The following is a 26,317-nucleotide window of genomic DNA, read 5'->3' on the forward strand; positions in this document are numbered from 1 at the left end:
CAAAACAGTCCCTTGTGTTCATATCCCCATTGGACAGATGGAGAAAGTCATTGTGAATATGACAGAGCTGTTCAGTGGTTAAGTGGCCTATATAGTGTAATGGCGGAAAACAGGCCCATGCTGGGAGCTGGATGCTTACACACTGCTCTTGGCTCTCTCCCCCACCAAAGGCTCAAGTGTGGAAATGCGCTACTAGAAACAAACAGAAGATACAAGTTGTCTCTGTTTCTCTGGCTTGCAGTCTGATAAGCTTTCCTGAAAGGGAGAAGAAGGCTGGGAGCTGTATCTTAGGCACTAAGCCTCATCTGCCTGCATTATCACTGTGGTGAACTGCCATGTTTGATGAACCAGTAGTCAGTTTGAGAACTGTAGCCAGCAGAAAACTGGACTTTTTTCACATATGGGAGACCCATTGGTGTGTCACACACATAAATACCATTTCTTACCTGTGTATTTGTGGGAGGAAATGTAAAAAGCTGTGAGCTGAAGTATTCATAGTCTACTATTCATATGGTAAATATAACATATTGGCACTTATTGATGGAATGTTCTTCTTGTTACCTACATGGACCACGTCATGTATTTGGTACCTAACCTATATCTGTCTATGGTACCTAACTTGATAGCTTCTCAAAATGTATTTGCTTTTAAAATTCCAATTATATGAAGTATCCCAAATAGGAAAATCCATTAAGAAAGTAGATTAGTGGTTGCTGAGAACTGGGGGGAGGAGGGAAGTGACTGTTAATGAGTATGCATGGTCTTTGTTTTGTTTTTGTTTTTGTTTGTTTTGGCCTGATGGAAATTACATCAGATAACTTAGTGCTGGGAGTTAAAGAGTGGTGATAGTTGCATAGCCTTGTGAATAAAATAAAATTGTATACCTCTTTAAGAATGTGAATTTTGTGGCATAGGAGTTATAGCTCAAAACTGCTTTTGCAACAACCAGAGATAGGTTAAAAAGAGGGGAGAATTTAAAAAAGAGGTAACAGTGTTTGTATGGATCTTTTTGGATCCCAATATGAACAAACTATAAAGAGACTTTTTTTTCAGAAAACTGGAGAAATTGAAATTAGCAGATGATTCTAAGGAATTATTGACTTCATTGGGTTTGGTTTTTGGTATTGTAGTTTATAAGACTCTTTTTAAAAAATTTTATTTTATTATTTTTTTATGCTCAATTAGCCAACATATAGTACCTCATTAGAATCTGTCTTTATTTTTAAAGCAATGTGTACTGACATAGGGATAGACTATGACTGGAATTTGGCTGTAAAAAATACTTCATCAAAGGAAAATAAAGAATAGATAAAGGAATTGTGGAGAATCTTGATGATTGTTGAATCTTGCCAGTGGGATATATTAGGGTCTATTATAGTATGCTCTCAACTTTTGTATATTTTTGAAAATTTACAATATGAAATTAAAAAATAAAGTATTTGCTACATAATCTTCATTTTTTTTCCTCAACTATAAAATGTAGTTAATACGAACATTTTAAAGGGATGCCTGGCTGGCTTAGTGGTAGAGCATGCAACTCATAATCTCACGGTCCTAAGTTCAAGCCTCACATTGGGTGTGGAGCCTACTTAAAGCAAGCAAGCAAACAAACAAAAAACCAAAGTAAAACTATAACATTTTAAAATTATTTTGAGGATTGGAGGCAATATTATGTAAAGTTCATGGACTAACATATAGTAGGTGTTTCATAAGTGATGTGACTGCTTCTCCTGCTCCTTAGGGGCCCAGATATTAAATATTTATTTTTTTGTTATTTCTTGTTTTTTATTATTGTGTTCAGTTAGCCCATGGAATGGTAGAAGATATTTGCAAATGATATTACAGATAAAGGGCTGATATCCAAGATCTATAAAGAGCTTATCAAACTCAACACTCCAAAATGGATAATCCAGTGAAGAAATGGGCCGAAGACATGAACAGATACTTCTCCAAAGGAGATATACAAATGGGTACTAGATATTAAATATTGGTACCATTATTTTATCATCAACTTGTCTGCAAAAGATTCAAGGAAATTTACTATACTGAATCCATCATCATATTTTACCTAAATATACTTGATGGTTTGAATGCATGTTGTATGATGCTGTCAGAAAAAGCCATCGCTATATATTTTCTCCTTCCCTCCCTCCCTCCCATTGGATTTTATTTGAGAGAGAGCATGAGAGCGCAAGTGGGGGAGAGGGGCATAGAAATGGGGGAAGTAAGACTGTCCGCTGAGCAGGGAGCCTGATGTGGGGCTCAGTCCCAGGACCCTGGGATCATGAGCTGAGCCGAAGGCAGATGCTTAACTGACTGGCCACCCAGGTGGCCCAAGCCACATCTATAGATTTTCAATCCAGGAAAATACCAAGGCAAGCCTTGTATCTTATTTGTGAAGTCTTAAAACAATGACCGTGATGTGTTGTCATTGATTTCTGACACATAAGACACTCCCTGGTCCTGATGCTTTGTGCCCAAACACTATATGGAATCCAAATTTTAATTTTCTTTTAAAGCAAATAGTGCAGATACGTTATTACCATAAGATACATAGTATAGGCAAAACCCTCAAGGTGCACAAAGTGAAATGGGAATATTACAGAAATTTAATTCCAAAAGAAGTATGTGATCAAGAATATCGGAGGCCTTTTGGAGAAATTATTTCAGGATTCAGTTCCAGTGAAAAATTGTCATGTGGACAGTATGAATCACAGACCTGGTCATGTTTCTTCTTTTTTTCCTTTGCTGCTAGACTGCTCAGAGCCACATTTGTGGTCTGCCCTTACCGAGTACACAGCACCTAAGGGGCAGGTGTTTGGTTTCCCGGCCTCAACCATGACTTCCTCTCGTCTTTGCTGACCATGTTTTCCCTCCATGCTGATCTCCTCACTTAAAAGCAATCTTGTAAGAAGTCCTAAACGTTCACCAGTTACCTTTGTGAATAGGATGAACATAAAATAATATGTTGGGATTACTGGTGACCAAAATTATTTTTGTACTGAAGACTTAACAGATTTTCTATATGCTGTGGGCATCGCGCAGATTGGTGCGTTGAACATAATGATTTTCTCTAAAGACGCGAAGATGGAGGATCCAAATAAGACAGTTCATCATGGTGTAGCCTAGGAAAGACAACTACGTTGGATACAATTTGTCAGCCCTCTTATACTTTCATATGGTTAAGCTGTCACTTTGTTTTACAAGTATTGAAATATATTCCCCCGACTCGAGTGAGTTACCCGAGGGCAGGGGCCTTGCCTCATTTTTGTAGCCCCCGTACCAAGCTTAGTGCCTGAAACCTAAGCAGTGCTCACCAAAAGTCTGTTGAGAGAGAGAAAGAAGGACTGAATGCTGTGTTCGGGAGAAAGTGGAGAAGGAAGAGGAGGCAGAAGAGAGAAGCAGCTCAAGGCAAGAGGTGGCCTGGAAGTAGAGGTTTGCTGTTTCTTTCTTTTTTAGATTTTTAAAAATTATTTTGGAGAGAGCAAAAGGATGAGCATGAGGGGCAGAGGGAGAGAGAAACTCAAGCAGACTCTACACTCAGCATGGAGCCCAACGCTAGGCTTGATCTCACAACCCTGAGATCATGACCCCAGCCGGAGCCAAGAGTCAGCCGCTCAGCCGAGTGTGCCACCCAGGCACCCTGTAGCTTTGCAGTTTCTTTATCCTTTGCACCTTCCTCTGCTTGTTGGTGTAATTTGCTTGTGATAAGTGAAACTAAAGATCACCACTCAATACTGGGAGCTCGTTTAAGGTGGGAAGGACGCCTGCTGTAGATTCAGAGGCATCTAGATGGGCTCTTTTGCAATGAGGCTCTGTCTCCACCTACCCATGGTCAACTGAAAATCCAGTTCTTTGGCTAATTCTAGGGGAAAAATAAACATTTTTAAGAGAGCTTAAATCCAAAGACTTTCTGGAGTAACGATTCCGATGACGTCCCTTAGTCCTTTCGTAGGTGACTGCATGTATCTAAAGTTGACCTGAGCTGCTAGCGTATCTCTGTAGTTAACGTAAGCTGGGAGAGCTGACTCCGGTCCAGGTGGGGCTACAGAAGCCACAGGAGGAGCGGCTTCATTGCTGGGTTTTGGGCAGTGTGAGGTGCCTTCCAGAGAACTTGTTTATTGGAGTAACTGGACTTCAATTTGAAGGCTCTGTGGGGCACTGAGGCAGGTTTTTAATAGAATGAGGTGACCATATGAGAATAAAAAGCTGGAAATGTTAGGTTGCTCTGACAACTGCAGATGGAAACCCAGAAGCTGGGTAGCGATTGGGGTTCTTTCAGTGGACGCTAAATTCCAGTGGGCACCTGAATTTTCAGTGCTCCCTCAATGCAGACCCTGGGCTGCATTCTTTTGATTTTGGGGTCCTGGCTGCTTTCCATAAGCTTAGGGTAAAGGCTGCATTTCAGGAACTTTAGAATCTCAGATGAACTTTCAGATCACTGTGTCTGGAGAAGTTATTAGAAGGGGTGCATTTCTTTCAAGCCATTCTCTTTCTCTTTCTCTTTCTCTTTTTCTTTTTCCTTGTTTAAGGATTTTATCTGACAGGGAGTGGGAGAGCACAAGCCAGGGGGAGTGGCCGGCAGAGGGAGAAGCAGGCTCCTTGCTGAAAAAGGAGCCCGAGGTGGGACTTGATTTGAGGACCCTGGGATCATGACCCACCCAAGGCAGATACTTCATGGACTGAGCCACTCAGGCTCCCCTCTTTTTGTTTTTCTACTGGAAAAATTAGCATATGTCCAAAATATACATTTATTTATGTCTTTATTGGAGCATATGAAGTAAAGCGAAAGACCTTTTGCCTTTCCCACCTGTTCACTAATCAGTGATGAAACTGAGGTTTAAGAGCATTGACCACAAGCCCACACCAAGGCCCCCTGGGCTGTTTAGTGAGACACGGGCACCGATTTCCAACCAATCACAAGTCCTTGGAATTAGTTCCTGTTACACTAGGGAGTGGGAATCGGTTTGTGGAAGTGAAACTTGCAATTAGGTAAGTAGCTCTTTCTAAAAGCCTTCATCCTGTGACTTCACAGGGGATTTTCTTGGAGGAGAAGGATTTACCAGTTTCTAAATGTGTGTCTGCTTAGTAATTAAGTAGAAGTGGTTAGTCAAGAATTCTGGACATTTTAGGTGATTAATGGTAATGGGTGTAGATTCCATGAATGTGTAATCCAGTCCCGAAATGTTACCGGTGCTACACCTGAGTTTGGTTAGAAAAGTTGGCCTGTAGCTTTGCCTGCATAATGGGGCAATCTCTGATTTGGGGGGGTGGGGGTGATTCGGCATGGCTTGACCTTGCCCTCTAATGGCTGGTGGTTGTGTTGCATTATAGCTTTAAGGAGAGATGGGGGTCTCCCCCTTCCTTTACTTGCATGGAATGATATGGGAGACGGAGGAGGTTAAAAACAACAAAAACAAAGGTGAGAGTGAAGAGGTGGCAGGAAATTATACCCACTTAGAGTCAGCTTCCTGTGTTAAGCAGTTCAGGGAGGTTGGATTTCAGCCCTCAAGGCTTGGCAGGCAGCCTGATCAGGAAAGGGGAAGGCCCCTGCTGCCACTCAGCCCGAGCTGAGTCAGGCCAGTGGCGTGGAGATACTCCATGCCCGGGAGAGTTGCTTTCTCTTCTTTTTCAACACAACTGACCTGTGTTGTTTGAATGTATTTAATCATTAAGAATACAATTATTTCTTAAACCCTTTGCTTATATTTCCCAATACTATTTCTTTCAGAAGACAAGAAAGTTACTTACTGGATAACCGGTATGTGTAGTTAAGCCCATTTGTGGCTGGAAAAAAATATCCTGAAAAATTAAAGAGCAACATGTCGCTGAGGGTTTTTTCCTTCCTTCCTTCCTTTTTTTTTTTTTTTAAAAAAAAAAAAACGTTCTTGTTGTAAGCCAGCTAGAGCTCTACGCTTCCAGGTAGCCAAATATTAGTAGATATTGCGGGCCTCCAGATTCTAGATGGTAAGGGCTTGTCCTCCGAGTGAGGGGTAACAAAGGAGTCGCAGCTTTGGACAAAATCAGTTGATAGCTGATTGTCGTGTTGGTGGCTGAGTGGTACTTACTTGAGGATCGTAGAGAAGGCGGGGAGGAAGTAAGGGAAGGATAATGATGTAGCAGGAGCCTTCTCCTTGTTCTACTGCCTCTACCCTTGCTTCCAGACTCCAGACTTCATCGGCCCTCAGTCCCCATCCTCAAGTTCCAGGCTTTGATTCTACATTTAGCCACACAAACTTTATTGTGGCTTTACCAGCTGTTGGGTTAGCAGACAGCCATTCCTCTACCCCCTTCCCCTTATTCAGTCCTCTGCCTAGCTGATATTTTTACTACATTTAATATTGTTTGACCTTAAAATTGTTTGAATTTTTACCATATTTCCCTAACTGGTATGTTGAAATGCTATCTAATTTTAAATCATCACTAGGTTTTATGATCTGTGTAATTCTTTTAAAGTTCTCTTCCAAACACTTAGTTGTCTTTTATCATTTTAATACGTGGTCTTCCTCCTCTACGTAATCTTTCTTTTGGCTCTGGATTAGTCAGATTTTTTTTGTTTGGTATTTTGTAGTTTTATCTGGTTATAAAATTCAGTATGTCTCTTATAAAAAAGAGTTTCTCTTATAGCCAATAAAGTCATCACAATTAAAATGAATAATAATTCCTTTATACTATCTATTGCCCTGTTCATATTTCCCGATTTTCTAGAATGTTCTTTCCACCTGGTTTGTTCACATGAGAATCTAGTCCAGTATCAATCACACATTGCATCTGGCTATTAAGTTCTTTAATTCTCCTTGAATCTAGAACAGACTTTTATTCATGATGCTTATATAGTGAGGAAACTAGGCAGGCTGTGCTGCAAAAGTGTTTTGTTTTCTGCATTTACCCGATTGTTTCCTAGAGATGTCTGAACTCTCCTGAATTTTTTGATAACTAGAAATTAGATGTAAAAGCACAATAGATTGATGTTGAATATCTTTTTCTAGAATATCACGGGAGACATGTGATGTCTGATGTCTCACTATTAGATAACACTGGTCAGTAGTGTAATTGTGTTTTCCCCTTAAGCCAAAGGGATCCATGGCACGTTCCTTTGACACTGTTTGTCTCATTACTTTACCAGCCTTGTGTCTGGTGGGTTTAAAACCAATTGATAACCTTCTGCTGAATCAGTTTCTAGAGGAGTTGCGTAGAGATGATTTTTTTTTTTTTAAAGATTTATTTATTTGGCAGACGGAGATCACAAGTAGGAAGAGAGGCAGGCAGAGAGAGTGGAGGAAGCAGGCTCCCTGCCAAGCAGTGAGCCCCACGCGGGGCTTGATCCCAGGACTCCGGGATCATGACCTGAGCCAAAGGCAGAGGCTTTAACCCACTGAGCCACTGAGGCGCCCCCAGAAATGATTTTATAATTGCATTTCCCTTCTACATTTAGCCAGTAACTAGAACTTTCAGCTGGGTTTTGGTTTACCCTGGAATATAATTATTCCTAGAATTCTTTCTCTTCCTTTGCCATTTTGAGAGTACAGATTGAGAGTTTTTTGTTGTTGTTGTTTAAGATTTTATTTATTTATTTGACAGAGAGAGATCACAAGTAGGCAGAGAGCAGGCAGAGGGAGAGGGGGAAGCAGACTCCCTCCTAAGCAGAGAGCCCAATGCAGGGATTGATCCGAGGACTCTGGGATCATGACCTGAGCTGAAGGCAGACACTTAACCCACTGAGCCACCCAGGCATCCTTGAAACTGTTTTTGGCATACATGCAGCTTCAGCTTTGCTCTGAGGTAGGTGGTCTCCAATCAGAGCAAGAAGGAACACGTACGTGCACACACATACCTGGGAAGTTTCCTGAACCAGGCTGGGAAGTAGCCTGAGTCACACGCAGTCTTACTTTGCAGGCTGCGCCTTGCAAGGAGAATGTGAAATGTAACCTAGCTGAATATACACAAAGAGAAAAAAAACATGCCTCGTAAAAGCTGGTCTCAGTCATGACGATCAACTTTGGTAGTCTGATAGTTTCATAGTCTGATAGTCTTAGGTTGTATTAGTTAGTATTAAAACTTGCTTTTATTTAGGTATTCATTACTTGATTCAATGAAAAGCATTTAGTAGTAGAGACGGGGGAAGGAAAGAGAAAATTGAGAGAGTATGGATCTGAGTTTTCCCAAAACAGGTATCTCATGTAATAACCTCTGGTCTGGAAATTAGTTTGAATCTAATTGTCCCTGGTACCAATTTATTTGTTCTGAGTTTCAGTAGGGTGCCTGGCAGGAACTGGCTATAGGGCATGTATTTTTGCCAGCTATAAAACAAACAATATTTTGTCTTTGGCCTGTCTTTGGCTCGAGATTTTAAAGGGATGGTCTTCCTTTTCTTAAAGTCTCCAAATCTGAGGAAAGGCACTAAATCAGTTGCTGTTTAAAAGAAAGCAAGTTTCTTTCCTTTTCCCTCCTGAGAGCGAAGTTTCCCTTCCATTAAGATTCACTTTGGCTCTCTGATTCCTTGATTCTGAAACACTGGAGAAGCAATCAGAGGGTCAGATGCCAGCTTTCTCTGTGTTGAGCTATCTCACATTTCATGTCTCTGGAGTTGTGGAAAATTGCGTCCGAGCCTAGGAGGGGGTGTACCTCTTTCCACTATCAGAGGTTCTTTTTGTCAGATGGTTTTTGTAGTAAGGAAAAAAAGATGCTGGCCTATCCCATGGGGATTGAGAGGGGGGCAGGAAATGGGGAGAAGTAGACTAAAGAAGGGGTGAGTTACTCCTTTTTAAACTAATCCTTTTTGGCAGCTTCATACAAATGCTCTCTCAGAAGTGCTGTTCGACATCCACAGCCAAAATAAGAAACTCAGGGTTCAGACTGATTTCAAGCTTCCAGGTTCTCTTCCACCAAAACGAACATCCTGTGACCTCCTTCTTGCCTGGTAATACAATGGAATTGTAGATTTGCCCCTGCTACCTCCCAACCCCCCAGCCCCCCTTAAAATTACTTAGTTGCCTGAGTTGTCTTAGACAACTTCATTATGTTGTGTGAGGTAAATTGTACGAGCATCTTTTGTAGACTGGGGAATGCTATTTTAAGAAACTAAAGATCATAAATTTAATGATGCATATGGATAGACTGAAGGTGACCCTTGAGGCCATCTTTTAGAAAATAATTTAAGTGACTTACTAAAGTGTATTAGCCAAGAATTTCTACTCGGTAACACAAATACACCTGCATTATTTTAACACCTGGACATTTGACTCATAATCTTTGCTGTAGAGGTCTGTATGTTTAACTTTCACACACAGAAAAAGTCAGACTGCTTCTTGGAAGTTACCCAACAAGTGGTTGAGCTGACATTAAAAAAATTGTGAAAATTTCTGTGTTCCAAGAAATACCTGAAGGGTTTGGAAAAGTTTTTTGTTTTTGAAAAAAGTGCCACATGACCTGGATTACAGTATGATTGTGGCTCTTTTTATCAGTCCATTCATTCATTAAATGAGTCAATGAGAACACACTGGGAAGAGTGATGTGCTAGGTTCTAGGACCTTAGTGTTTCAGAAAACACAGTGCTGAGTCTTTTTTTAAAAAGGAGATTAAAGAAAAAAAAACATATCTTAAAAGTAAATTCTGGAAAGACTGAGTATATAGCAAAGTTTTTTTTTTTTTTTTAAAGTCATTGGGGGAATTAAGGTGTCTGTCAGGTCTTTATCTCTGTGATAATAGTAAAACAGCATTTGGATGATTTCAATGAAATAGCAGAAATATAAATTGGTTTGATTTCTCATTAGACTGTAGGTGCTGGGGGTTCAGGGAGATAAGGAAAAAAATGAGTTAGAAATATAGTTCAGGTTTTATAGGGAAAGGAGAGCTGTGTTTAGAGGCAGAGACTGCGTGTATTCTATATCCACATGGTGGACTAGACCATGGCTTGCAACAACATCTTTGGATTCTAGAAATACCATCATTATGCAGATGCTGGTTATCCTGAAAGCTGGTACCAGTTCTCTTCACAAGAATTTTGACACAACCACTTGGCTATTGATGTATGTACTCATCGTTTCAGGTATAACTTCTCAAGTCCTACCTAAACCCTGTGGAGTGAACACTTGTCATAGATGGGCTACTGTGTCTCTGTATCTCTGTCACATCCAGCAATGACCAATTTCAAAGGACCTGTTTCTGCCTCCCACTCAGCCCAGTCTAGTCAGGTCTTGTCAGAGCTCGATCTAATGATAAGTTTTGACTTATCAAAACTTACGTGATTACAGGCGATCACAGGTTGAAACTGTTAACTGGCTTAATCTTGTGATCTGAGGATGCAAGTAAAGACTGTTGATTACAGAAGGGTGTGTGTGTGTGTGGGTGAGTGTGTGTGTGTGTGTTACACTAAAACTGAAAATTATGGAAGATCTGAGGACAAACCATAAAATAGCCAATATAAGCTTGGTTTTAAGATTCAGTTTTCAGGTTGTTAGCACACATTGTTTTTGTTTTTATATCTTCAAAAGTAAATACTGTGTCTAGGAAACTGGGATATATGTTGGGTGTGGGAGATAGGGAGGGCTGGATGAAGATGGTGGATTAATCAAATCTCATGAAATGACAGTGAAGATAGAGTAATAGTTTGAAGTATGGAGGTACATTTAGAGCTGTGTGAAAAAACCGACACAAATTGTACAATTTTGAATTCTTTATGAATAATTTATGACATACATGTTTTGGAAATAATGAAACTAAAAGGTTTACAAGACCCCCTTGGAGTGCTTTATTTCTTTCAAAAATGTTGGCTGACGAAGTTGGCTACATATTTGGCTTGTGATTTCTTTCTACTTTGGGCAAGTGGAACAAACAAAATATCACAAACTTTTTTATTTTTTATTTTTTTTAAAAGATTTTATTTATTTATTTGACAGAGAGAGAGATCACAAGTAGACAGAGAGGCAGGCAGAGAGAGAGAGGGAAGCAGGCTCCCCACTGAGCAGAGAGCCCGATTCGGGACTCGATCCCAGGACCCCGAGATCATGACCCAAGCCAAAGGCAGCGGCTTAACCCACTGAGCCACCCAGGCGCCCTATCACAAACTTTTAAAGAAGAAAGCTCTGCTCACTATCAAATAAGTAAAATGAATTTAAAGGAAGTACTTTGAGATACTGTTTTTTGATCTTCTTTACTGAGGTATGATTTACATATAGTAAAGTTCACCAATTGTGTTTTCTAAAGTGGTTCTACCATTTTGCATTCCCTTCAACAATGTAAAGAGTCCAATTCTTCCAAACTCTTTACAAACACTTGGGTATTGTCAGTCTCATTAATTCCACTCATTTTTATGGATATGTAGTGGTATCTCTCTTTGGTTTTAATTCGCATTTCCCTAAAGACATTGAGCATCTTTTTATACACTTGTTTGTTATACGCTTGTTTGTTATTTGTGTATCTTTGTTGAAGGATCTGTTCAAATCTTTTGCCTATTTTTAAAAGTTGGATTGTTTTATTATTGAACTGTATTGTTTTAAAAATGTGTATTTGGGATACAAATATTTATCAGATGTGTATCTTGCAAATATTCTCGAGTTTGTGTCTTGACAATTTTCATAGTCATAAAGTATTTTTTTAAAGACAAAAAAGTTTTCTGATGAAGTTGGATTTAGAAATCTTTTATTTTTTTAAGTGGTTCAAGTATTTTGTGGCTTGTCTAAGGAACCTTGTCCAAACTCAGGTCATGAAGGTTATCTTTTCCATGTTTTCTTCTAGAAATTTTAAGAGTTTGGTTGTATGTTATGTGTGTGATTTATTTTGAGTGAATTTTGGTACATGGGATAAGTTAAGGCTGCAGATTCACTGCCCCCCCCCATATGCATATCTATTAGTACCATTTGTTGAATAGACTATTCTTTTTTCATGAACTACCTTGGTATCTTCGAAAAACCAATCGGCATATGTGTGGGGTTCTATTTTTGTACTCTCTGTTTTGTTCTACTGTTCTTTATTTCTACCTGTTGTCAGTATGGCAGTTTTGATTACTGTTGTGAATTCTTGAACTTTGTTTTTTGGAAAATTATTTTGGCTACTGCAATTCCTTTGCATTTTTGTATAAATTTTACAATCAGCTTGTGAGTTCCTAAGAAAAACCCTCCAGGATTTTGACTGAAGTTGCGTTGACTTTGTAGATGAAGGTCAAGAGAACAAACATCTTAATAGCATTGATTCTTCTGAATGATGAACAGAGCATTGCTATTTATTTAAGTCTTTTATATCCCACAGGAATATTTGGAGGTTTTCAGTGTACAGGTCTTGCATGTATTTTCTTAGATTTATCCCTAAGTATATCATGATCTTCAATGCTATTTTAAGTGATACATTTAGAAAATAAGTTTACTGGTTTTTCCTGGAGAAATACTGTTTTTAAACAATCTCCTACTGCTTCATTGACAGCCATATGGAAGAAGATGACTTATAATATGTCACTGCATTTTCAAAACCAAGTTCCATAATTGAACACTTTCTTAAAGGCTTCTGACTATAAACAGTAGTCATGGGTAAATGTTGAAGTTTAGTATTCTGAGCTTGATTCTTAGGTTTAAGTCTCTTCCTAAGGTAAATGAAAGCAGGTGGTGAGGGCCATGAGTAAGACCTAATGACTTTACTCCTGATTTTCAGCCTTTATGTACCGTTCATAAGGATGCTTTCCTTGCATGTGTCAAACACACGTTGTCTTCAGTGGAAGGCAGTTTCCTTCTCCGCCTCTTTCAGTGCCACCTACTTTGAGGGTTTCCTGCCTTAAGTTCTACCCTTTGCAAATATTACAATTCATTCACTGCTGCAAGCACCCCTTGAGATTCTCAGGACCCTGTAACTCTGTAACCATGTGGTTGCACACTGTTGGAACTGGGACACATGAAATTTCAGAGAATCTAATTGGTATAACTATAGGCAGAAATCTGGAACACAAGTTTGCTATTCTTAGATAAAGAAGATGTGGCATATAAATAAAATGAAATATTATTCAGCCAAAGAAAAGAATGAAATCTTGCCATTTACAATGACATGGGTGGAGCTAGAATGCATTATGCTAAACAAAACCAGAGAAAGACAGATACCGTAGGATTTCACTCATATATAGAATTTAAGAAACAAAACAGGTGCCTGGGTGGCTCAGTCTGTTAAGTGTCTGCCTTCGGCTCAGGTCATGATCCCATGAGATCGAGCCTCGGGTCAGGCTCCCAGCTCAGCAGAGAACCTACTTCTCCCTCTCCTGCTCTCCCTGCTTGTGGTCTTTTCCTCTTTCTTTCAGATAAATAAATAAAATCTCAAAAAAAAAAAAAAAAAAAAAGCAAAGGGGGAGAAAAAAAGAGAGAGGCAAACCAAGAAACAGATTCTTAACTATAAAGAACACTGATGGTCACCAGAGGGGAGGTGGGTGGGGTATGGGTGACACAGGTGATGGGGATTAAGGAGGAATCACTAAATTGTACACCTGAAACTAATATTACACTGTATGCTAACTCACTGGAATTCAAATAAAAATTTTAAAAATATTTTTAAAAATAGTCATTAAAAAGTTTGCCATTCTTTCAAATTTTTGAGTGATTGAAAAATACTAGTACTCTTACCTAAATCTTGAAATACCTAATGGTTTCTGCAAGACATCAAAGGCTGCTGCTGTTCCCCCCCGCCAATCAGGATCAGGACTTTGTTATTTATTTTTCTTTTCCGCCCCCATGTTTTATTTGTATGATACATGTTTAACTCTGGAGACCTTTAAAAGCTTTTCAGTATGTTAAACCTGTTTGGGAAGGCATCCTTAAGTAAGGTTTCTGGAATATGTAGTATGTGGGGGTAAAAGGTTTTCGTATTCTCCTTTTTCAGAGGAAGAAACAGTGAGGCTTGTTTGTACCCCTTGCATTTTTTAGAGGAAGAGTCCTCCCCAGAGATTTTGTAAAATTTTCATGAAATTGTTGATTGTAAATATAGTTTTTAATGTAAGTCTGTATCTTTAAATATAACTGAAAATGTATTGAAGTCTTTGCCTAACAGCAATATGCACATTCTCTTTGTAGACCAAGAGGGATTTAGGAATCCAAAGTAGCAATTGCACTCTAAAGCAGTAATTAATTAGTGTTAGTGTACAGAAGGATCTACTTGGGGAATTTAAGAAAATGTGGATTTTTGAGTGTTTGGCAAATTGAGTCAGGAGAATGTTTGCGATTTAACAAGCATCTTCAATGGCTTTAGATGCTGGTTTTTTGTAGTATATATTTCAAGAAATGCCAGGCTAAAAGAAGGGAAAGCTTTGCTCATGAGGGGAGAGAATGATGATTTGAAGATGATAGTAAAGGCTTTCCAGTGTCAGTCCAGCCTTCCATCACTCTACCCAGTCCTTAGATCGTCAGTAGCAACAACAGCCCTACTTACTGAACATTGCTACATGTCAAGCACAGTCGTGGTTCAGACTTTGCTTAGGACAACATGGGATAATAAACTTTATTAAAAGCATGACCTTCTTTCCTAACAAATTCAATTAAAACCATTTTTAAGTTGGGAAAAAATGATGAACTGTGATAGGATTAAATAAACCCTATTAATTATATATTTGGGAGGGACTTTTGGGATGCTTTGTTGAGGAAAGACCTGTTGAACTATAAGAAACTTTTGCTAGTCTAAATAAAGGAAATTATTTGGACAAGTCTCATCAAAAGTTATTTTCAGTCTGAGAGCTGTAATGGAACACTTGGAAAGTTGTCCTCTCTGACCAGGAAAATGATTTCATATTCCGAACTGAAGAATGCTTCAAGACTCTCCAAGAAACTATGACTGTGGAATGAATCTGACATGCTGATTTTTCAAGTCCAGTCTAGCACAGAAATGGCCAGCTTTTAAGTTTGGGGATGGAGAAGGGAGTGTTACACGGTATTCATCGTATGTTCCTCCACTGTTCGAAACCCCTTATTAACTTGCTGTTCTCTTTCTTATACCTATTAGCTTATTATTTATAGCCACCATTGTCTGTTCCAAGGTACCCATTAGAGTCTTATGCCATTGTCTTTCTTAAAATGTATTACTGGAGCCCAGCTAAACCCACTGAAGTTAGTAGCACGTTCCTCATGCTTTTCTACCTTTATTCATGGTTCCCATCTGGAAAACTCTTCTGTCTCCTGCCCCTCACACCCACCTAGGATATCTGTATACTGCCTGCCCTTTAAAACTCAATTCGAAAACCACTTTCTCCAGGGAAGTTCCTTTGATCTTCTCTGTTGGAAAGAACCTTACCTTTCTTTGAACTTCTAGAGGATCACATATGGCTCTTACCGTACTCGGCATTGTATTACAGCGATGTCTGTTGGGTCTCACAGATCAGATTTAATGCTTTAGAATGACTTTGTTTCGTTTCGTGCCTTTTTTATGCAGTGTCTTGCCTAATATGTTATGGATGAATGAAATAATAAAAGCCAAAATTTTTTTTTAACCTTAGTATTTTTCAGGTTAGTGCCTGGAAATAGAGACCCACTTGTGACAGCAAGATTTAAGGTGTTCAAAGGCAGGGGCTTATTCAGCAAAATGTTTGCATCCAATAATAACCACAGGGACCCTTTTGGTCACAGCACAGCTTGTATTTGCTGGCTCTGGTAGTGGTTAGACAAAATTGGACTCTTATCTGAACTTGCTTTCTTGGCCATCTATTATTTTAAGTAGCTAGAGTCTTAATAATTTTTCCTCATTTGCTCTACATTGTCCTCTTTTTTCATACCCATACTTTCTGTAGGTGGGAGAGTCTGACAGCCTTTCTGAAGTTCCAGAATTTGTTTTTGCCTTTTTAGGGGAGAACATGAAATATGCATTTCCTTGGCGACTCTGGTACTCTCAATTTCTTAGGGAGTCTAGATCTATTTGTGTAGATGTTTTTATTTGTATAAATTGTTGGCCCTTTGAGAGCTGAGATGTTATGGGTACCTTAGTCTCTCTTGCTTAGGAGCCTTGGTGCTCTCCCCCACCCCTCTGTCCTCTCTGCCCCTCCCCCCACATACCTACATGCACTATTTCTTGGCCTCCGGTGAACTATGTAACTCATTTCTGTCTATATATAATATTCATGTGGTATTTTATTTTTGTATGCTATTCTCCCTATGCACTTGTGTTAGCATTATCCCTTTTAGAGGGTAAACCCCTTGAGGACTTGGGTTATTCCTGTCAGCGGAGCTCTGAAGAGCATTTAGCACCAAGCTAATGCTGCAAATCAGTACGTGCTAATGGCAGCGATACTGGTTGTAATTATGGCTCACTTAGAGACCACAGTTTGCTGACTCAGCCTTGGGAAATGAAGCCCAACTATTTGCAGCTTCTAGGAAGAAAAATCAAGTGCAGTGAGCTTATGTGCACAAGAGCAAAGTCCTTAGAATTTTCACTATCTAAAAATGATTGCAGGGGCGGAATAATAAAACATTAATAATGGCATAATGATGGGTACATCTAATTCATCCCTAAGGGTGTTTCAGTGATTTTGGTAGCCCTGCTGATACACTACTGAACTAGAGCCAGTGACCCTGTGACAGTCCCCAGCAGGGGGAGAAACCCAGCAGTCAGCACCTCCCTCCATGAACCATTCATTTTCCAGAGATTTCCTGGATGTTCAGGTGTCTCGCTATAATTTCAGAATTTTAAGAATTTAACCTCAGAATATTAAGGTATAAGATAAATGCCTGAAATTCTGTTTGATTTTGGAGCTGCTTCTCCAAATACAGTTTATGGAGCGGAAATGCTTGTAACATGTTTGTCTTGAGTCCAGCTGACACCAAATTAACCTCAAATAATTTCTCATGTAATTATACACATGGATTGAGAGCATTCAAAGGATCAGAAATGTTTTTGCTGGATGAGTGGAGTGCCCAGTTCCCAACCTTTATGCGGAAAGGCTTTCAGTGACAAACTTTATTAGACCTAGGTGGGGGATGGAGGGCATGGAAGAAGGCTCCAAAGAAACAGTTGAATTGCTTAGAACCTAAGACTGCCTGCCTGTGTGCTGAGAAAGTCCACGTTGCAGCACAGCTCATGAGTTCATAAGTTCTGTTAACTTACAGAGTTAACCCAGTATCTGGCTGTCCCAGCCACTTCACTGAGTTCCTTTAAAAACGGCTCAGTTTTCCAACTTGGGCTGCAGTAGACTTGAACCCTTGTCATTAGTGGAATCCAGAAATGCTTTGTCTTTTCCTTATCTGCAGGACAGGCCTCTGTGTGGCAGGGTAACCTTCCTGGCAGTCAGCAAGGGAGGGGCGAGTCACGCTAGCCTAAGCCTTAGTAGACTGAGGTAGTGAGAAGTGTGTCATTATGGCGGTCACTAGGCAGTTACAGAGCCAGGAGAGAGACCAGCCAGGCTTATCAGCAAATGTCCTTTAGCTACATGAGTTTGGCTAATTTATGTTGTGCACATATGTATGCCCTGGACAGCACTGACAATCTGCTTGATTGCAAACTTGAAAATCTTACCCCTAATTTATGAGCACTGTGACTTGTCTATGACAAGAAGTTTAATTCCTTGAATGTTATGAAGGACTGCGTGCCAAGTGTTCCTCTCTATGTACCGGAACTCAAAGAAAAATAGAACATGTTTCTACCCCCTTTTTTTTTTTTAAATTTATTTATTTGTCAGAGAGAGAGGGAGAGAGAGCGAGCACTGGCAGGCAGAGGCAGAGGGAGAAGCAGACTCCCTGCCAAGCAAGGAGCCCGATGTGGGACTCGATCCCAGGACGCTGGGATCATGACCTGAGCCGAAGGCAGCTGCCTAACCAACTGAGCCACCCAGGCGTCCCTGTTTCTACCCTTTTAAGAGCTTTTATTCTATCAGAAGCAAGATGAACACACTTACTATGGTGGTTGTAGAAAGAACAAGGTTCAGAGAGTCAGCTTGAGTCTGAATCTTTGATCTGATGTGTGTGTATCTGATTTAAGGCAAATCATTTCATCTCTGAACTTGATTTCCCCCATCTATAAAATGGAGGTGATCTCTACTTGCCCGAGAGAGACTTGCGTGAGCTGAGAGGTCTAGAGAGTACAGTAAACTATAAAGTGCCACTCAAAGACAAGTGAATAACGCTTGAAAAACAAAAAGTGCTGTCCAGGTGGAAAGGTGATTGTGTTCTTGGGCTGGCCTTAATGAAGTCATTATTTAACAGTGAGAAGAAACTTTCAGATCATTACTAGAGAAATTAACTGCTAAGTGTCTAATTCATTAAAATGAAATACTGGCAATTGACATAGCAGCTTAATGAAGATTCTCTGATTATTGATTGGGAGGGTGACTTGGTCACTCCATTGATCCCTTACATTTACCTCATGTGTCCCTCCGTAAGTTGTGTTCTCTAAGAGGAGGGCCTTCCCTGATAGAGGAAGAAAGGAGTACCTTTCTTCCATGAGGGGCTTATGGTGGCTGCACTCCCTTGCTGAAGCCTCCAAACAAGCTCTCACGGGTCCACGTGGAGGTGAGGTCAATATGTAGGGTAGTCAAGCTTCCAAGACTACAGACACATCCAGATGAGGTGCTGCATGTGGCAGTTGCCTTTCCTTGAGAAAAAAGAGTCCGTGATCCTAGATTTTTTTCCCTCCTATACCTAACCCAGTGCAGTTTGTGGCTTAGTGTCCTGAATATGAAGAAGTCACTCGAGGCTCTTTGCTTTGAATGTTTATGGAGAAGGGTTAAAAACCCCAGAGCGATTGTCATTTCCATCCAGAAACATGCCATGAGGAAAGTTTGATCGCACAAAGAGATATATGGCAGGGGCGCCTGGGTGGCTCAGTCAGTTAAGCATCTGCCTTCAGTTCAGATCATGATCCCAGGGTTCTGGGATTGAGTCCCGCATCAGGCTTCCCATTTGGTGAGGGTCTGCTTCTCCCTCTGCCCCTCCTCCCCAACTCATGCTTGCTCACTTGCTCTCTCTTTCTCTCTCTCTCTCTCAAAAACAAATCTTTAAAAAAATTAAAGAGAGATAAATGCCAAGAGGGCAGGGTGATGAGATGCTGAATGAGGAGACGTTTAGAAGAAATTTGTATGTCACAAGTTCTTCCAAATGATATAAATTCACATTGACAAGTCACCATGTTATTTAGAGCATATTTTTTATCCCTAAGAATAATTCTTCTAGATAATGGGACTCAAGTAGACGACTTCATTTAATTAAGCTACTCACATCTGTGATGTTGAGCAAACACGTAACTGGTTATGAAAACAACCCGTGGGATCTAGCCGATCGAGAAGTGAGGATAATGGAAAACTGTCATCCCAAGGCATTTACGAGTTTCAATGCAAAGTCTAAAATTCTAATAGAGAAGAAGAAATTGTTAATTTAAATAAATATGCCAGTAATCCTTCCAAAGTCCTTTAGAGTAAATGTGTTTTGGCAAGGTGCTGACATTCTCCAGTGTACTCTCCCAAATGTTTCTGTTGTCCAAATGGCCGTATTGAAGACACAGAAAGAAAAGTTTTGATGAGCCAGATGCTGAATTTATAAACAGTAGCTCCTTTTGAGGTTAGACGAACAGCCCCAAGTTTTAGGGAAGTGACTGGATCTTTTGTATTCTTTCTCCATACCAGTTTTACTTAAAGCCCTGGATGTAAGCTGAGTTTTCTGAGAGTAGATATAACGTAGACTTACTGTGTTGTGAAGCATCAGGCTTCTTCACGTTCTGTTTGTGGAAATACGTTAGTGTATTATTCAGACAAGTGAAAAATGTGACTAAAACAGCAGCAAATTTTTGTAAGTACATTTGAAAAAGTATGTATGAATTGTAGATTTCATCCATTATTTCAGGGGAATAGTTAAAAGGAAGTACTTAAAGGACCAATGAATGTCTATATTTGAAAAAGCCCCCTGGGTCATGACAATCTTGAGTAGGAAATGGAGAAAGATGCATTTGTTGATGGTCAAAAATGGGATTCACTAATTGTGTGAATGCCAACATATTATATATGCTAGTCAACCAGATTTCATTATTTTACTTTATTTTTTTGAGGTGGGGTCACGTGAGTGGGAGGAGACAGTGGGAGAAGGAGACAGAATCTTCAGCTCCAGAATGGAGCCTGTTACGGGGCTCGATCTCACCACGCTGAGATTGTGACCTGAGCCAAAACAAGTTAGATGCTCAAACAACAGAGCCACTCAGGTGCCCCCAGATTTCGTTATTATAACAAATACAGCTCTTCTGTTGTGAAGACATTGCCTTAACAACAATCGTTAGGCATCTTTCAGCAACAGTCCACAGATTCAAATTTAGGTCCTCAAATAACTACTGTGTTAGCCAGAGTTAAAATTCAGTGACTTTCAGGGCGCCTGGGTGGCTCAGTTGGTTAAACGACTGCCTTCGGCTCAGGTCATGATCCCGGAGCCCTGGGATCAAGTCTCATATCGGGCTCCATGCTCAGCAGGGAGTCTGCTTCTCCCTCTGACCTTCTCCCCTCTCATGTTCTCTCTCTGTCAAATAAATAAATAAAATCTTTTTAAAAAAAATTCATTGAGTTTCATGCGTGAGGGAACTTAACGAGGTAGAAGTTTGTTGTCGTGGAAGGGAGCACAGTTGGAGTTGTCCCTGGTCATAGGAATTTTAAATATAGGATTATGCTTTTAAAAAATATAAGTTTTCTTGATATTCTAATATCTCTGGCATTACTTATTGTCATGCACAAGGTTGGAAATAATAACTGGCTTCTAGATAGCTTATCAGTTCATTTTTTGGGAGTTTTTTGTGATTATTTTAACCTTCAGCTGGGATATTGCTAAAGCTCTATGGCAGTTGGATCCGATCTGGTTCCTTAGTGAAGTCATGGTGACTCAAAATAAAAGTGGGGGGAAGCTTTATACATAGACCATTCGATAGCATTAGGAATGTCAAACATTTATGAATTGTTATTTAGAAGTTGCTTTCAAAATTTGGGGGAATAATTAGAAATAATATGCTGGGGCATGTGGGTGGCTCAGTCAGTTAAGGGTCTGCCTTTGGCTGAGGTCACAATCCCAGGGTCCTGGGGTCAGCCCTGCCTTGGTCTCCCTGCTCAGCAGGAAACCTGCTGCTGCTTCTTGCTTCTCCGCTCATGCTCTCATTTCTCTCTTACTCAAATAAATAATTGAAATCTTTAAAAAATTAGAAATAATATGTTAATCTTTTTGTTAATAGCTCTATTGAGATTCAGTTTATGTACTATGAAATTCCTCATCATTTTTAAATAAAGGGAAAATAGGGACAAGTGTCTTACTGTGTGTCCCTTTATTATTAAAGCATTTTAAAAGCAAAACATGTTTTCTCTAATAAGATGATCTTTTTTGTAATAATGAGATGATTTTTCAGCCTTTCTAAAGCTGTAAGCAAGCAAAACCTGAGTGGACCAGGAAGGATGTTGTGGTTCCCTGTGTTGGAGAAATACAAATTTGTAGAGGATAAACACATACTTGAACATGTTGGCTAGTTTTCAGTGTTGCAAAATACTCCCAAACTCCGCTGTGGCATAAGCAATAATCAGACTAGAATTACTAGGAAAGCATCTTTTGAGGTTGTGGATAGAAGAGACCCTAAGAATGGTTTTGATGTCATGACGAATCTTAATTTTTCCTTTTAGAGCTGATTCATTTAAACTTGTATGTGTGTGAAAGGTAGCATAGGTCTGGAAAAGGTTGTGAAACCTAATACGAGCATCCTAAGCAGGGTAAAGCCAGTGCCTGTGTGACTACCACATGATGAAGAAATCGAACCTTGGAGCCCGTTGGGATCACTGGGCATTTTCCTTCCCCCACCTCAGTCCCCTGTCATTTTAATACTAAACCGCTCTTTCCCCACTCCCTAGATAGATATGTGTGTATCAGCAAATAAAACAGCTTATGTATGTGTCCCTACCATTAACGTTTAATTTTGCCCATCCTGTGAATCCATAGAAATGAAATCACATTCGTTCTGGCTCAACATTAGGTTTATAAGATCTGTCCATATGGGAGCATGTAGTACAGTTTGTTGGTTTTCGTCGAAATATGGCATACCATTGTATGAACATAATACGAGCACTTAGCCATTTTATAGTTTGTGGGCATGTACCCAGTTTTTTACTACTGCTTCTTAGGCTGCTTTGGACATTGTGGTCTATGAAAGCTGACACATGTGGGTGTGAGTTTCTCCCAAGTGTGGCACCTCCGTGCACAGCCTTAGCATAAGACTTGTTAGTGACGCAGACTGTCTGGTCCCACTCCAGATCTCCATTCCCATTTCACCTTGGGGTATATTTTCTGGTTTCATAAGCTTATTTCAGTGACTGTGCCTTTGTTAAAAACATCTTTGGGTCTTCTGCTTTGGGATTGCCTCATGTACGCGTTCATGATCGCATCCGTGCATCGGTACTCCTGCAGACCGCATACGCTCACTTGTCTCTTAGCAGGAGACTCTTTACTGATTTTTGAAACAAACGGTCTTTACCCAGTTTGAGTGAAGGTTTTGGTATGTTTGAAGACTCCTATTCCCAAGAAAAGGATTTGCCCACATTGGAGACGGCCCGTAGACTATGCAGTGGCCTGAAGACCTGCTGAAATGGGCCGCGGACAGAGCCAGAGCAGGGCTGACAAACCCACTGCATCATCTTAGGGAGGTGGTGAATTTCTTGGAGCTTTGCTTTTCTCCTCTGCAAAACGAGGATAGTATCATTCACTGTAAAAGTTCAAAACCCTCCACAAGCCGTGCAGATACATAAAGATCATCTGTGGGGCCACACTCTTGTGGTGGACGGGCATCAGCCGTGGGTCAGCCATACTGACCTGTTGGAGTGTGGCCGACGCTCTTGCCTCCGTGAGTCTCATGCTTTTTACTTTTGTGCTTCCTGCAGGAACGATTCCAGGTGAAGAATCCTCCCCATACATACATTCAAAAGCTCAAGGGCTATCTGGACCCAGCTGTAACCAGGAAGGTAAGAGGGATTTGTTTTCACTCCTGCTGCCACTTCCTCGTGAGTGTGCACTGGAGGGGACCTTCCTTCCTCTGCACTGTCGCCTCTGCGGGAACCTCCAGGAAACCAGTCTCGGGAGACAGACACCATGAGGAATAAAGAAGAAAAGCCATCCTTCTCGTGCAGGGGTGTGTTTGAGAGTGCTTTCCTGAGACGGGAGTCACGTACCTCTGATGGGTCGTGAGTCACTGCCATTTCCAATTACACAGGGCAGTGAGTCCAGCCCAGAGGTGTTCAGGCCCCTGGAAAAAGCAGCCTTAGCGAAGGGAATACTTGTCTTTCATGCCTTGGTGCGTTTCCAGAGGCCTTGAAAAATCAGTGGGGCTTTGTCATCCCAGCTGTGCACTCACATCCTGTGTTGATGCTATTAGCCGCTTCCCCCCGGCCTCACCCTGCCCCCGGCCCCAAGAAGGTAAGGAGAGAATAGCTAATTCCCTTCTCAACTGACTTTCTCCCTTTACAAACAGGCTGTGCTTTGTGCAGCCACACAATTGGTTTAAACCGATGCCTTGTGGTAAAGCATGTAGCCTGGCACAGCCCCGCAGGCTGGGCTCGGTCCTGGGCTGTCTCCGCACCGATCTGTCCTTGCTCAGGATGGGTACGGGCACTCTTCACCAGAGAGCACTTGTTTTGGGGTTGACCTCCCGCGACTCCTGCTTTCCAGGCTGCAGCAGAAATAACGAGAGCTGAATTCCCTCTGTTGTTTCGGGGTGGGACTCATGAGAGAAGAAAGGCGTACTTTTCCTAGTTTCCCGCTGTCTCCAGGGCTCTCGTGATCTTTTTTTAAATCTTTTTCTTTAGCTTCTGCTTTTACTCCAAATATCCCTCTGCGCCCTCCACCCCTGACTCACTGCCCACCCCACCCCCCATCCAAAAAAATAATCAAGTAAATGAGGACAACTATTCCTTCCTTTTGGAAGTTTCTGTGCCTGACACGGGACCAGCAGAAGAATTACCGTCTGGGATGATGATGACATCGGGCTGTAGACTTTGGCGTCGGACTGTGAGGCCGCCGCCTCTTCTGAGAATGTACCTGTCAAAGTATAATGATCTCCGCTCCCCCCGCCCCCAAATATGGCTCACACATGTTTCTTTGCTTTAAAGAGCTTCTGTCTGGCCCCCAAAATGAGACCGTTGCCTAATTCTTACTCACCACTTTCTCGCCTCCTTCCCCAAGGATAGAGCTGCCTTCAAGGTCATCAGCTGACAGAGGGTCAAACGAAGGCACCCTCCCCCAAAACACAATCCCGGAAAAAACAGGAGGTTTTGGGGGCTGTGCCGCTTTAAGGGAGCAGCAAGATTCTACTTCAGAAATATTTCGAGAAATCCCTGCAGCTTGCACACCCTCGGGCTGGGTGGCTTGGACCCTGGCCTTCGGTACCCTCCTGGGAAGCTAAGTAAGGCAGGAACACTGGTGTCTGTGTCCAGACTGAGTGCGCCTCTCATACACAGCGCGTTCCACCCCTGTAGAATAATTCTCTCCCTATTTGACAGACTCTTAGGAGAAAGGGGAGAATAAGAAAACTCCCCGAGAAGGCTTCTCAGAGTCCATCCCTAAGTGCTGTAAGGAGATGCTTGGAGGGAACGGGATGCTTTCTCCTGGCACAGTTCCGGTTCCCTTCGGGAACAATGATTCCTTAGTGAGGCGAAGGATGTAAGGCAAGTAAGCTGCTTAGTTTTGCTCCATTGCAAATAGCTTAATAAAGGACAAAGACAAGGATATCTGTTTGGGCTGACCTTCACTTGTGAAATCTTGGCCCCAGACCGCGTTTGTTCATCTGAGTGGCCTGGTTCGGTCTGTGCCTTGCTTTTCAAGATCAGTTGTTCAATTGAGAAGAAAAAACAAAAAAAAAAGAAAGAAAGAAAAAATGGATGTTGGATTAACCACCTCTGCTTGAGCAAGATTTCTGTTGGGAGCTGGCAGGAGGAAATGATCTGTTCAGCTCAAGCCTAGAGAAAGGAAATTTTGCTTGGAATAAGGCAGGCTTGCAGTTAGAATGGGTTTAAAATTTTCAGCTATAGTGCAGTGGGGAAGACGGAAGATTTCCAGTCCAGACTTTCAGCTAGAGCCTGTCCGGGCTGAGTCGTCTTCCCCTCACTGTGTCTGGAGTCCTTGAATACCTCACTCATTTATCATTTGTTCACACCGGATAGAGGATATTTGATTTGCTGTCCTCTAAAAAAAAATCCTTCAGTATATTCTGTTTAGCTTTTCTTCTAAATAGCTTTAAATCTGGAACCCTGGAAACCTGGGCAGGGAAGGAAGAGCCTAAATGAGCCATCTCTGTGAGCAGGACTCTTCCACAGCAGTCGCCTCGTTGAGTACCGGGGGCTGCTGGTCTGTGACCTGCGAGGGTGTGCTCAGGCCTAGCGTGCAAGAAGGCGGCATATGGACCGTGAAGAAAGGAGGGGGTGTGCTCTGCAGGCCCTGCGGTTGTGAAATGAAACCTATTGTGGGGATCTCTGGGCCTCCTTTTTGGGGCTCATCCCTGGGTCTGCCTTTTATGGGACAGGGCCAGGGGACCGGTGCACACGGCTCAGTGGTGGTACCTGCTCCTTGTCGCAGCTCCCCACAGGCATGTGATCTGTCCTTGCGGTGTTTCGAAGCATGCCGAGTACGTTGTCAAAGTGCAGAACGTTGGCAGTCATTGTTAATGTGTTAGCGAGGTGGATGCCAAGGCTTCTCCATAGCCCGGAGTCCCGCTGGCGGTGGCCCAGTTCCTGAGAGAATGTAACACGGGGGCAGAGTCCCTTTGGTTTTATCTGTTATCACGCAGTTGCAAAAGTGTAGTGACTCCCAAGAAGTGTTATCTGCTCCTGTTGTCATTCCCAGTATCTCCTGGTGTTTCCGTGGAGGTCTTCTGTTTTGATACATGCCTTTTAGTCCTTCAGCGGATTCTTTTTGGGTTTGCTGTTGTGTCCTTAGTGCTATGCTGGGTGCTTTTGTGGCTTGTGGTGACCTTCCCCCTGAGGACCCGTGAAGGTCACCAGGAACCAGTCAGAACTGGGTAGGAGGCAGAGCTGGGAACGCTGAGCTGCTTTCTCAAGGTCACAAGGGCAGGCCGTCTGACATCCTGCACCTTGGAAGTGGTTTCCTCAGCTCTGTGGCCAGACACTCTGCCTCATCAGCAGTCCTCGCTGCTGGAAAGCTCTCCAGGGGACAGTCGGGTGTCCCTCCAAAGGATACATGAAAGAGGAGGGGTGTGGCTCTTTTTTTCATTGCATAGGGGATGCTTTAATTTCATGTATCTGACTATACCTGGATTCTAACAACCGAGAAGGTCTTTGGAGTTCCTTAAGAATGGCAGCCAGGTGGAAACTGTGAGACTGTTGGCTTCCTTGGGGCCTTAGTAAGGAGCATTTGCGGGG

General features: G+C 41.6%; 1 protein-coding gene across 1 annotated transcript in view; it reads left to right on the forward strand.

Annotated features, from left to right (window-relative positions):
* FMNL2 (formin like 2) overlaps positions 1–26,317 on the forward strand; it is a 323,204-nt gene that overhangs the window by 178,662 nt on the left and 118,225 nt on the right. The window contains 1 exon segment of the mRNA XM_059393967.1: positions 22,829–22,909. Coding sequence (XP_059249950.1) covers positions 22,829–22,909 — 81 coding nt within the window.

The sequence above is a fragment of the Mustela nigripes genome, chromosome 3, assembly GCF_022355385.1.
Source record: "Mustela nigripes isolate SB6536 chromosome 3, MUSNIG.SB6536, whole genome shotgun sequence".
Classification (NCBI taxonomy): domain Eukaryota; kingdom Metazoa; phylum Chordata; class Mammalia; order Carnivora; family Mustelidae; genus Mustela; species Mustela nigripes.